This window comes from Parambassis ranga, chromosome 9, assembly GCF_900634625.1.
Source record: "Parambassis ranga chromosome 9, fParRan2.1, whole genome shotgun sequence".
Classification (NCBI taxonomy): Eukaryota; Metazoa; Chordata; class Actinopteri; family Ambassidae; genus Parambassis; species Parambassis ranga.
The window spans coordinates 10,738,025-10,750,990 of NC_041030.1; the positions used below are offsets into that span (position 1 = coordinate 10,738,025).

General features: G+C 42.0%; 1 protein-coding gene across 1 annotated transcript; it reads right to left on the reverse strand.

The window, feature by feature from the left end:
* Nucleotides 1-549: 549 nt before the first annotated feature.
* On the reverse strand, nucleotides 550-8,148 carry LOC114441954 (hyaluronan and proteoglycan link protein 1-like). Its single transcript, XM_028415155.1, has 4 exons — nucleotides 8,073-8,148; nucleotides 3,389-3,733; nucleotides 2,312-2,611; nucleotides 550-2,231 (listed from the first exon to the last, which is right to left on the reverse strand). Exons 1-4 carry the CDS (start codon nucleotides 8,146-8,148, stop codon nucleotides 1,942-1,944), a joined length of 1,011 nt encoding a protein of 336 aa, XP_028270956.1. The 3' UTR covers nucleotides 550-1,941.
* Between the last annotated feature and the right edge of the window lie 4,818 nt (nucleotides 8,149-12,966).

Below are 12,966 nucleotides of genomic sequence, written 5' to 3' on the forward strand. Positions count from 1 at the left end.
ACATCATTTCTATGAGTAAAAAGTATTAGTCTTCTTTACACCACGTGTGCTTTAATAATAATATTTTATGCACTGATTACAACCATTGCAAGTTGACATATTTATATGTCCTGTGTGAAACTTTCTGCACAAATCTCAAACTTTTCTTCTGTCTCTTTCAGCTGGAGTGTCCACAGAAGAAAAAGTTTTTTTCTTTCACAAAGGACTTCTCACTATTACACACATTTACATTTGTCTGGCATTTCCCAGCTGTAACTACCTAAACCTGACCCCATTCCCAGGGATTCCCACAAGCTTCTTACAGACTGTGGTACTGTTCCCTTTGTGTAACTAAGTGGTGGGCTGGCAGCCTGGCACAGAATATAAAAATGGCAAAGAATAAATAAATGAGAGGAGATCTTAAGTCCTCTCTCAGTGACATGGGTTTATGCCAGATGCATGGCCCCTGATTTGGCAGCTTAAACAATGCTGTTTAAATCTCTGCTTAAACTTCCATGTCTCCTTGTAATACCTCTTGTTCCAATAGAAAAAACAGTGGGAAGAAAGAACTGATTTAAGTTGGATTTTTATTTCAAACTGCTTTGTTGAAAAAAGGTACATGGCGGTAAGATACAAAAATACCTTCATCTTTTTTTTTCATGCGCAAGTGTGTACAAATGCACAACTTTGACAGACATTTTGATTCAAATGTTTCTTTTTATAAACAATGCATCACCATATTACCACACGTAATCTGCAGTAAGTACCATTATGTGAGCGACCAAGGTTAGAGGAAGTACCAAGAAATAATGTAGTAAATTATTTTCTATTAATACTTATTAATTTTGCTTTCTACTGGTTGCGGCACATTTAAACATGTTCACTGGTGATCCACAGGAAACTCAGATCCACTCTAATGAATCTGTTTAGTAGTGATTATTGGACTGTCAGTGGAAATTTCTCACTCGTGAGCAGAGAAATGTGAAACTGTCCGACCAGTCAGAGGGGATTCCCAAACATTTGATAGCAGTCCTGTAACTACCGAAATATTAGATTCGTTTTCTATCTATGGGGAATTGCTTGTGTTAGACAAAAAACAAAGGAGGCTGCTCCTTTTTGTATGAGGCAGTATTAAGATATCTAAACTACATTTCATAAAAAACAAGTGTGTCATTAAACCATCAGTTAAAAGAACAATAAAAAACATTGTGTTAGAACAAACAACACACCGTATAATGTTACGATAGTAAAATGTGTTTCAGATTGTTGTTGGGAATTGATCTAATCATAGTTTCAATGCAGAAAAGTTCACAGATCAAGACATTTACATTCATGTACTTGGCTGTTACTTCAAATACAGCTCCTCCACTTTGAAGATGTTCTGCAGTTTAAGAGGTTAAATAAAAGAGCATGGACTCTTTACAGATGGATTACTTACTGCAGTATAACATGTTTCTGTAGCCAAGTTGTGTTCATGAGTCTGTAGCTAATCAATCCAGTCTGTCATTGATGTGAAATAAAATATCACATTGTTTAGTTCTAGAGAAATTTGAAAGCAGCACACATCTTCTGCACATGAGCATATCTGCTCCAAGACTTGAACGTCGCACTTCTAATCATTCAGAGGAAGACAAACCAAACTTAGATGATGTTAACCATTAAGTTCCTGTCTCTGTCACACCAGTTGCACTTAAACACTGTTGCCCTTTACCCAACATTCTGGAAAGTCAAAGAACACACAGCTAGAGGAAAAACAAAACTTAATGGCTACAAAACATTTTGTCATTCATTGCATATGGGTGTAAGATGTACAGTATTTGTTTTAGGGTTATCACAGCTTCAGAAAGGTATTGTGTTCATGCTAGTTAAGATCCAAAGCTTATCTACTTCATTGTTGATTTTACTTGTGGTTGTTGCTGCTCTTTGGTGGTTATGGCTTCCCTAACCCAACCTACTCCCCCCTCACTGCTCAGGCTTGAAGCAGTAGACACCATAAGACTTTTGGGTTTTGTCAGGGAATCCAACAAAGCGCACTGCAGATTCTGTGGGACTGCAGTTCTTGCGGGGTCTGGAGATGGGGTAGCGAACACTTCCATCAGCCAGCCAGCCGGCGTCACAGCGATCATAGCCCTCAAGCTTCCAGGCAGAGTACATGTGTCCCACCTTGGCGATCTCGGCACCATCATCTGCACATGCATTTACAGCCTCGTCAAAGGTCAGCCTGTCGGGCTGAACCAGCCAATAGAAACGTCCTGACAGCAAAAGAAAAACTGTTAGATGGAAGGACTTTCTCCACTACAAGAGTAATGGCAATAATGACTTAAAAACTCACCCTGGAGTGCAGAAGCATAGCAGAACACGTCAAAGCGGCTTTGTTTGTTTTGGCGTCCGTATGTTCTGAGACCAGGCCCGTTGTTGGTGCCACCACAGGGCGCTCTGGGTTTGGTGATAGGGTACTGGACTGTGCCATCACTCAGCCAGCCAGCATTGCACCAGTCCAGGCCACTCCTCCAGGCCTCAACAAGCTGGTCAAAGGTAGCAATGACAGCATTCTGGTTCGAACAGGCCTGCGCAGCGTCACGGAAGTTCATTCTGTAGCGGCCAATGTTGGGAGAGTATGGGAATACGACACCTGCATGAGGCATAAGAGATGAAATTGTTGTGATAACATGTCATTTTAGCTAGTGGGAAAAGAAGATACCCAGTCTAGATGAATGCAAAGGCACAATAAGGCAGAGTGCATGGCTAAAAGACTTGAAGGAATCTTTGAAGGATCTCATAAATATCTCAGCTCATGTGTATGTTGTTTCTGGTTCTCTCTGTTCCTCTATTGCAATCTTGAAGGACTCAGCATTGATAATGTATAATCATTCTTCTAAACATCAGGTAGAGTGGAGGGATCATTGTTATGCAGGGCTGATTAGAAAATTATATATATATTTTTTTTGAAGTACAGCAGCCTCATGCAAGACTTCAGGATACATATATTTGAACATTAAAATAACCTTGCCTACATAGAAAGCATCTTTATGTGCGCCGTTTCAAAAGGAGACAGCGTAGTGATTATAAAATCAGATGTAAGTCAGATGCTGAAACAACAGGAAATATGGTTTTGTTTACAGATGTTGAACAGTTTTCAAATGTAATCATGGCTGAATCATCACATTGGTTTGGATAAAGAGGCACAAGCTGTCTCTTTTGTTTTCTTTTTTTGCCACAAAAAAGGAAATGTGGGTGTTTTCAGTAAATAGAAACAACAAAATTGCTGAAGAAAATGGATGATCTCTGACTGTCTTTTTAACACAAAAATGACATACTGTATACAGCTTGAAATTATGAAATAATGAAGACTTATTGTACACGAAAAGCCTCACAGCAGTGTAAAGATAAAAAATAAAACAGAACTTACCATCAATGAGGCCACCTTGCACTTCTAAAATGACCTCTTGTTCAGTTTCCTCCACCCCATTGATGATCTCACATCGATATTTCCCCATGTCACCCATGGACACTTCAGTAATTACTAGAGAGGCATCTTCACTGTCCTTCTCCTTCAAAAAGACACGGTCCTCGAAGCTTCCATAGGTCCTCTTGTGGAATCCCATTGAAAGCAGGACATCCTCATTCAGAGATTTGTGCTCTGCCACCTTGGTCCATTTGGCTCGGATACCAACCCTGCCAAAGGGCAGGTCGTCTGTAGACATGAGCCTGCAGGGCAGGGTGACATTGCCACCAAGCTCAGCAAAAACCTTGACTAAAACAGAAGAGAAGATGACATAACCTTACAATGTGATTGGGTTTATGATACAGTTCCTTCACATTGAAGAACATTCTCTATTACAAACCCATCAAAGAATCTGGAGGCAGCCTATATTTGGTTTAATATTATGCACTAGCCAGTCCTCAGTCCCCGAAACTAGTTGTTGTCTGCAGTCTCCTTCCTGCTTATATCAGTCCTGGCACTTCCTCAGCACTGACCCTCAAAACAAAGTCCTCATCTTTCCTCTGCTCCATCTGATTTGTATTAAAGTGAGCAGATGATATAGTTAAAATACAGGATGTAGCTTTCTCTCCGCTTTGTGCTCTCCTTCTATCCTCTTATCCTCTCTGACTAAGTGCACCACCCTTCAGTTTAAAGATGTGGGTCATTGGCATCCCAGTATGGGTTCTTATCATCTTCCTGACCTCCATGATCAGACCTTACAAGAGTTGCTTACTTAAGTAGACCCAGACCAGCAAGGGGTGGCCTTTTTTAGGCAATAATAATCAGCAGATAAATGGATGTACAGGACCTCTGACCTCAGCTGCCCCCCCCCCCCCCATGTAAACAGTTGACAGGTCAACGTTTAAGACATACTTCGTGAATGGAAACAAGATGGGGCGATAGCACAGCATTAATCATATGACAAGACCCTTTACATAAATGACTAAATCTACTGTTTTGCTTTAAGGGATCAAAATATATGCAAAATGGAAGTTTTTAGCTGCTTAGACATTGTCCCTTGGGTGTCTGGTGTTGAGTAAAGAAGTTGAGCTGCTCTGTGTCTGATTTATTTTTTTTTCTTCCCACTCAGTATGGATAATCTATGCCTAAACCAGTTTGTCTCAGATTTCTGCCAGCGTTTATGTTCAGGCGCCTCATTTTGAGCAGCCACACCACAGCCATGCCTGGGATACTGTGTCACTGGCTCATCAGCAGGAGGAAATGTTTCCCACATGGATAATACGGGAAATAAAGGGAGCTACTGGCTCTCTGCCTCCAGCTCTGACCAACCCATAACGTTCCTGCTCTCTACACACACGTTCGCAGAGCAGTGACAATGTATCGACTTCTAATCAAACCCATGCCTAAACTGCCCCAATCCTCCGACCTAACCACACAGTGGACGCGTGTCTGGACTTCTTTCAGAGGTACTCGGACTATTAGTATTGAGCACTCCAGCACAGGAAAGCAATTAGCAGAGGCACTGTCGACAGACCTAATCTACCCTTCAGTCTCACCTTAATCCCCTTTATGCTCGGTTTCACATTTATTTCATAAACCTGCACATGCCTGTGACTGCTTCTACTACTGGTCACTACACCCAGTAGCCTCAATCATGTCTTAAGTGGTCAGCAAGCTTCCAGATGTTGTACGAGCAAGGAAACCCCCTTCTGCTGCTGTTAATTACTAATGTCTTTGAAAGCAGCGCAGTTGCAAAAGCAGTCTGGACAAGATTCATTTTTTTGCAGTTCTGTCAGTGAGGAATGACTCACGGCTTCTCCATGCCTCATAAATTCTCTGCATGGGTAGCAGTTGCATGAAGTGTGATTGAAACCTGAGTGATCCATAATGACTAAGCTGCTCATCAAAAGCCCTGGCAAAGGTGAGAGCAATGGTGACGTCAACACCAACACACCAGATGCTATCCAACATCTCTGCCTAAAAATTTCCAATTTTCTAAATCTTACTTAGGAAATTAAGAGTGGATAGAATAAAGAGGCTCATTGTACTGTCTTATGGAAACTTTGTTCTGCCCAAAGATGAAAGACAGCCAATGGTTGTGGTTTGTAATCCTGAAATGTGAGATGGAAGGAGGGGGATTGATTAAATCAAACACTGTCAATGTATTTCTGAGACAAGCGAGCAAGAGCTTGGAACAAATTATAGTATATATACTGGCATCATAAAGCACTGTGTCTTGTGAGGCGTATATATCCTGGAGCAGCTTTGAAGGTAACAATGCCTGAGAGACAGCAGAAGCAGGCAGAGAGACGAACAAGTTGAAAGCTATTCCATACTCTTTCCTGCTCCTGCAGTTACAGGCAGACACAAATCCCATGGGAGAATGTGGCCCCAACCATTTGGGGCACAGTGCACTCATAAAGCAGCAGCCTGTTGTGTGTACTTAGCCTCTCAGGAAGAGAAGGAAGGCTTTCTTTCCTTTGACGCACCTCAAACCAACACGCGACCCGCTTAGGTCAAAGGTGGTGCCAGTCTGACACGTTTAACATAAGAAAGGGTGAGCAGATAATACAGAGCACTTTCTATTTGAACATTCTTTGTGAAGCCTGGTATAAAAAACTTAACAAAGAACTAAATGAACACATGTGTATGACAATAAAAAAAAGCCCAGCAGCTGCAGCCAAGACCTACTGCCATTTTATTACCAAGCACAATCCTCTCTCACTCTGTAAAAAGGTTGTATTAGCAAATGATTGGAACCATCTGCTTCTTTGCAGCACCAAACTGTACATGAACAAGATCACAGGAATCTCTTTCTAGTGTCTAGTCTACTCATTGTGCTATATATTCTCAAACTACAGCAGTCTAATATGCCGTTGAGCTCTCTCAGCTTAATCTGCGCCTTAAGTTACTGAATAGGTTCAAATCCGTCTCCTAAGCATGGAAATCTGCAGAGTGCCACACCCTCAGACAGAGCAGCACAGCATGAAATGCTTTACAACATCCCTCAGCTTTGCTGTCCTGCTTCTGTCAATGTGGAGAAAGAATTAACCAGCACAGCTGGGACAAACACAACAGGCTCTCACACACATTCATTCTAATAAACTCTGTTCTGCCATGCAGAACGAGCACGGACAAGTGTGTTTGTGCACAATCACATCAGCACACATATGCAATCATTAGCACATATGTACAGTATGCTGCTGTCATCGGTGAGGCTGGAGGAATACAAATGCATTGGCATTAAACATGGCTCCATCAACATCTCATCTCCTTGTCTAAACACATTTTCAACTCCAGCCCCCAGCCTCAGCCCATCTCAAGCCAAACCCCTTTTCCCACCCAGCCCTAGCAACAAAGCCAAGCCTCAGTAACCAACAACCACAGTAAGCATTAGAGTTAACAGACTATTACCTCACAGGGAAAGACAGAGTCATTTGGCTGCTGTTCAGCATGGGGCTCTATACATTTGGCTCTGGGTCATTAATCTTAACTTCGTTCTTGTCAGGCTGCCTGTTACCATGGCCGATTTCCAAAAGCTCCCTGTGCCAGAGTGAGTCAGTAGGTATAAGGACAGGCAACGCCCCGTGAACAGGCAGAGAATACTCTGCTCACATGGCGAATAAAACACACTGTATGGAACAAAGACAGCTGGCCTGAGCTGAGTAAATGCTTCTACGTAATGCAGACAGTGAGGTCATTCATAAACATTCAAGTAGTGTATAGACACAGATTCCTCCCACACTGGCCTGTGAGAGAAATCTCAATGTTTGGATTAAAAAAAAGCATTATCTCCTTCCAAAGTGAAACTCTTCTCCTCACATTTCCTCTGCTCTTGGAAGAGAATAAGAGAGCTGAGACATCTGTAATTTTACATCTACTGAGTCAGCTTGCAGGGCTGCTGAAAGCACATTAATATCATTCAATCCATATAACATGAGGGCTTCTATCTTGCTCTTGTTTTTCTTTCAACGAAGCAGTAGCAGCAAATCTGTTCTAGTATTTCATAGCTTTCAGCTGCAGCAACCATGTCACATTGTCACCCAGCAGGCAGGTGTGCATTTAAAATGATAACAACCTTGTGATGGAGCACAGGTGCTCTCTGATAACACGTCTTTCTGTTTTCTGTCTGTTTGAAGTTACAGGAGTAAAATGTGTTACATTTTTGTGCAGTGGGAAATTTCCATCTATGTTCACTTTGTAATCAGAATTTACATCCCCCCCTAAAAAAGAACCAAGCCCTACTAGCCCAGTTTCATCCACTAAAGGCTCCCATGACCCATTTTAAAAGGACAAGCTGTTGTATTAGTAGTGTGGTCATCATTCAATAGAGCAGCCAGTAAGCCCCTATGAATGACAGGGTAATTTATTCACCAGCTAGCCCATGCTGTGGTGGTCTGTATGCAGCAAGTCAATGAGCCAATGGTGAGTCACACTGTGTCTGTGTCTGTGTGTGTTGCCCCAGAGACGACTCTATTACCTACTGCTACAATGACCCTATTGTTACACAATGCCTATGCTGTGGTACCACTTTACTCAGCTCATCCTCCTGCTCTTCCTCTCCATGCACCATCCACCGGAACACACATGTACATATCCACTTAAGACTTTAAAATATCAAAGTATTGTTGCATAATAGTAATCTTACCTGGTTGTGAGGAAGAGCTGAACGCACTGCCAGCCAGGGTCATGCAGATAATTGTGATGCACAGCAGACTCATCATTTTCTCTCAGTTTAGTTTTTTTCACACAAAGGGCCCTTTTCAATAAAAAAATATAAATATAAAATGTATCAATAAAAAAATCTTATCTAAGCTGAATGTTAGCTCAAGCTATTTTTCTTCTCTTTAAATTTGTATTCGCCTGGCTGTCCCTCTTTCTGTTTGTCTCTGTGCAGCAGCCGTCTGTGGTGCTACTGGAAAGTTTGGGCTCCTCAGTGGTCCAGACAAGTGCCTTTTATTGTAGACTTGCATGGTTGAGACCACTCCTCCTCCCCTCAGCCCATCACCATGCATAGCTCTATACCGGCTCCCCTTTGCCACTTTATTTCTGAAAACTCCCTCCTCTCCCCCAGGAGAAAGAGGGATAGGGCACAACTCCAGACAATTAACCTGCAGATGATTATCCAGAGCTACATAGAACTGCCACTATCCTCACTCTTCTGTAACTACTTACAACTCTAAAGGATCAGAAGCATTTATCTATATTGGAAGCAAAGAATGCAACAAAATCTTAAAAGACTGAAATTCTCCATGATTTGTGGCTTCAATGTGATTATCCAATTTTATCATTCTTAAAAAAAGAAAGAATTATGAATTAGGCTTCAATTATGGTTAACATGTATATGCTTTATATGTTCTGTACAGGTCTGACCTCCTTGTCCACTTGCTGACCTCTTTGCTTATACATCTGTTTGATACAAGCCCATTTAAAGTAAAAGCCTCATAAAACCAGTGCAGCGAGAAGGTCTGCCTACAGGTCATGTTTTTGTCTGAAGCTGCCTTACATCTTTTATTTATCACATCCTCCTCTTTTTCCTTTCTCTCTCTCTTCACTGCAGAGTTTACTTTTTTGTTACAGACATCTGTAACAAAGAAGGCAAGTCAGCTAATACCCCACCCTCCCCACAGTTACAGTAAATTGTTTGAGCATATTTCCCTGTGTAGTAAAAGCAGAGACAGAGCAACTCTGAGGAGATAGGACACAGATTTGCGAGCATCCATGAGCAGTGAGGGCCTGTGTGGTCTCTTGTAAGTGTTTTCTGAGGTGTCCTGATTGTCTCTGAAAGACGTAAATAGCAGCAGATGCTTCTTTGGTCCACTCCATCACTGGAGTTTTCAACAGCTGGGACAACCAAAAGTGTTTTCTTTGTCCGTCCCTCTTTCTTTCTCTTCTCTGCCCTATCCGTCAATCACTGAGTGCATGGCAGGTCTCTAGATTAACCTGGTAAAATCCAAGCTTAAATTGGATCCACCCATTTCACTAAGGCAGCACACATGGGACACTCCAATGATATCAAAGCCAGCACAGTCTGCAGCAGTTTAACCGTTGATGGCAAGATAGCTCTGTAAGTGAGCACTTCCTTCCCTCCCAGCAACAGGCCATTTGTGAGAACACAATAGTCTGGCAAACATGTGTTTGAAAGAACTGATGTTTGTGCCACAATATTCCTATTCAGTTTCTGTTATACAAAAGAATTAAAGAAAGAATAGGTTGCAGCAGGGCTGGCGGTGTGTGCATGAAGATGTAAAAGAAACCAGTACAATCAACACAAAAGCATTACTTGGCTTAACATGATTGCTGATCCATCATCATATCTAAACCACAAACTGTAAATGTTTGGGTAGTCAACGTAATTGCATTTGAAAGAGCTTGGCAGTTCACGTGAGAACTACGAACACTTTGGCTTCAGCTTAGGAGAAGCTGTAAGGTTTTCACTCAACTGTGGGATTTTAGCTCCTTCTGATGAAACATGAGTGATGAAATGTTACATAATCTTCTGTAATTACAAACCACACATAGACAGACACACTAGAAATCTATCTAAAAGCTCCGCCATCAAACATGTCGATCATATATCACATCTGTTTCATTTTTATCTTTTTTAACTCATCACTTTTTGAAATGTTTTTTAAGCCACTACAGCTTACGTATATTTGAATCTACTGGTGATCCACAGGAGGCAAGCAAAAGATCCTAAACCAAGACATGTTCTTCTTGAGTTGTGTAATGGCAGTTGTCTGGCTGGAGAATGTTTTTTTTTTTGATGACTTGTCAAGGAGTGCTGGCTGATAAACTCTGACTGTGAAACTCTAAAACAGCTTAAATGCCTTCATGTTACAGCTGTTAAAGCATATACATCAGAACATGTTATCAAGCATGTGGAATATTAGTAAAGAACGGCTGTAACAAAGATTTCAGCAGATTACAGATGCACAAGATTATCGATTACAGATGTATCTGTATGTGTGTGCTTTAGGGAGTACTGACAGGATTTGGAGTCCCGCCCAGAGACTCCTACGTGGGTCTGCTGTGTCAGAGCCAAGTCTCAGAGCCTTGAGCACATTCACAGCTGGCCCTCTGCAGGCTGAGCTCCCAGCGTTTGGCCAGGTGGTAGAGATCTTGTTAACGGACAGGAACTCTTTGGGTCCTGGCCACTGAAGGCACTGAAGGGCAGGACAGTGTGTAGCATCCGATAAGTGACTGTCAGGAGCCTCTGGAGCCTCTTACATAAACCTCCCCATGTCCATGCTGGACAGGAAAATGTCAAAGCTGAACAAGCATGGGTTATCCCATGTTAGACACCATGGCCACCGCCAAACATGTGTTCCTCATCATCTGTACCAGTCCCACATGTGATTAAACTTGGAAACGTTTCTGATGATGACGTGGAAATAATATGCCGTTTGCTCCTGGTAAAGAAAGAGTGAAATGAGGGACTGGGACTTTAAAAAGTTTGGGTGGGATGAGAAAGCAAATGTGCTGAATGGATACTTACGTGAGCAGAGCAGCATTGACGCCACACAGCTGGTGTGTCACAGCCTCATCCCCTTCATATCAGAACAGGGAGGAACAAAAGAAGCATATTTCATATTGGGTTAGTAATGGATGTTCTCTGTCAACATATTCTGATTAGAGATATTTCCACACAGTGTGGCCCTGAGTTGACATTTCTGGCTGCTTTGCAGGCCATCTGTGTACAGTGACTGAAGGACAGCCGGTGTGGCAGAGGAACCTGGGTGTCATGTCATCCATTTGCTGATTTTGGCACAGAAACACACAAACCACAACAGAGCAGTTAAAAAGCCCAAAAGGTTCAAATGATACTTTACAGCCCTGTTAGGATGCGTAGATCAGGGGCCCCTGAAATGTGTTTGACATTTATTTAATCAGGGTTATGATTGATGCTTGATATGGGTGCATGAATAAATGCTTTGACACTATATTCTGTTGTAATGTCACCTTGTCTCATTATGCTATCTGTAATGTTCTTAATTACTTTTCTTTTGTTTTTTAGTTCTGTACAAAGGTAAAAAATTGATGTTCCACCTCTGTACATGATCTGTACATTCTGTAGATTAATACTGTATATGTTTGGTATGTTTTTTTATTTTATTTTAATTAATTCTCTTCTACAAACAAAGTCCAGCAGCTGTGCAGCATACAGATCCACATTTTGTTGTTGTTGACCAACATGGTGTCTGGACCTCCAGAAAGTGGTCAACAGCATCACTGTCAAAATAGGATGTAAGCAATGAGGTTGTATTGTGATGGTGTGAAGAGGATGGATGTTGGATGAGTTTAAACCCACATTCCTTTTGTGCGGTTCCCACACCAGATTGTCTTGGTTTACTTTTTCCATGTAGTCCACCAGCAGTACGCCCTTTGTAAAATATAGGCCATCATCTTGCCTGCACACCTCACTGATGTCTTGGGAGCCACAGACTTTGGGTGTTCCCCCCGTTTTTGAAGTGGTGGATCTGAGTTTCATCCGTGTTGTTGAAGTAATCTTTTGGAACTGCTTCAGAAAACAGGAGTCACTTCTGACTAATCTCATTAGACCTATCAGAGTTCCAGGAACAGTGACCTTGGTCGATTGGAGCTGGCTGTGGATAATTCTTTAGCCACATTCCTGGAAGATCCCCAGTCTCAATGTATAGAAGTGTTCATCTGTTAAGATCCTGTGTGGTAAAGATAATGAATGCCATTCAAGGACAGCGGTCACCTCTTTTAGCTTCCTCTGCCATGTTTGAATTCAGCATCCCATCTCTTCATCATGTATGAAGGACAGTAGGAGCACCCACCCACAAATGTTGCAATCATGTCTCTGTGGACCATTTTGGATGATAGTCAGTAGTAGCAAAAGTTTCCACAAAGGCCGCTGAACACCACAGAAGCTATTGACTTCTGCATAATCATTCAGAACTGGATGTACTTACACCAAAACCTGCACAGTTTACATCATCTTAAATTGTTAAGCATCATCCATTCTAAATAGTAACACTCTCAAAGGAGCTAGTCTATTCCAAGTTTCAGACACATTGAGATATTACATAAAGCCCTGTTACGTGCGCAGGAGAGCACACCTTGAATTACTTTACATCATAAGGAAATGTTCTGACTTGTGTACTCTGTCACAACCATCACTTTGTTTCAGCTTCACTCCCTGTTTCCTTTTTCTCCTACCTCCATCTGATGGTTGGCCTTGCTCTTGTGCTTGGCCGCCAAACTCTCACTGGGGGGGAAGGGGGGGGGGGGCACGTGGGTGTATGGCTCCATGTTAGCCACAGCTGCACAGAGCTGTGGGAGAGTCACCACAGCAACGCAACTTGAGCAATCACACCATTTATGTCAGATAGCCATATTAAATTATGTAGTTAAGCCCGGTGGGTGGCTGGACATTGGCAGTTGGATTTTTACTGTCAGCAGTAACAATGGAGATTTTTGACAATCGATGTTGACCTCTATAAAAAACACATGCGGTGATTGTCATCAGTATGACCAGTGATGTTTATATCTCTAATGAGCCACATAACTGGGCT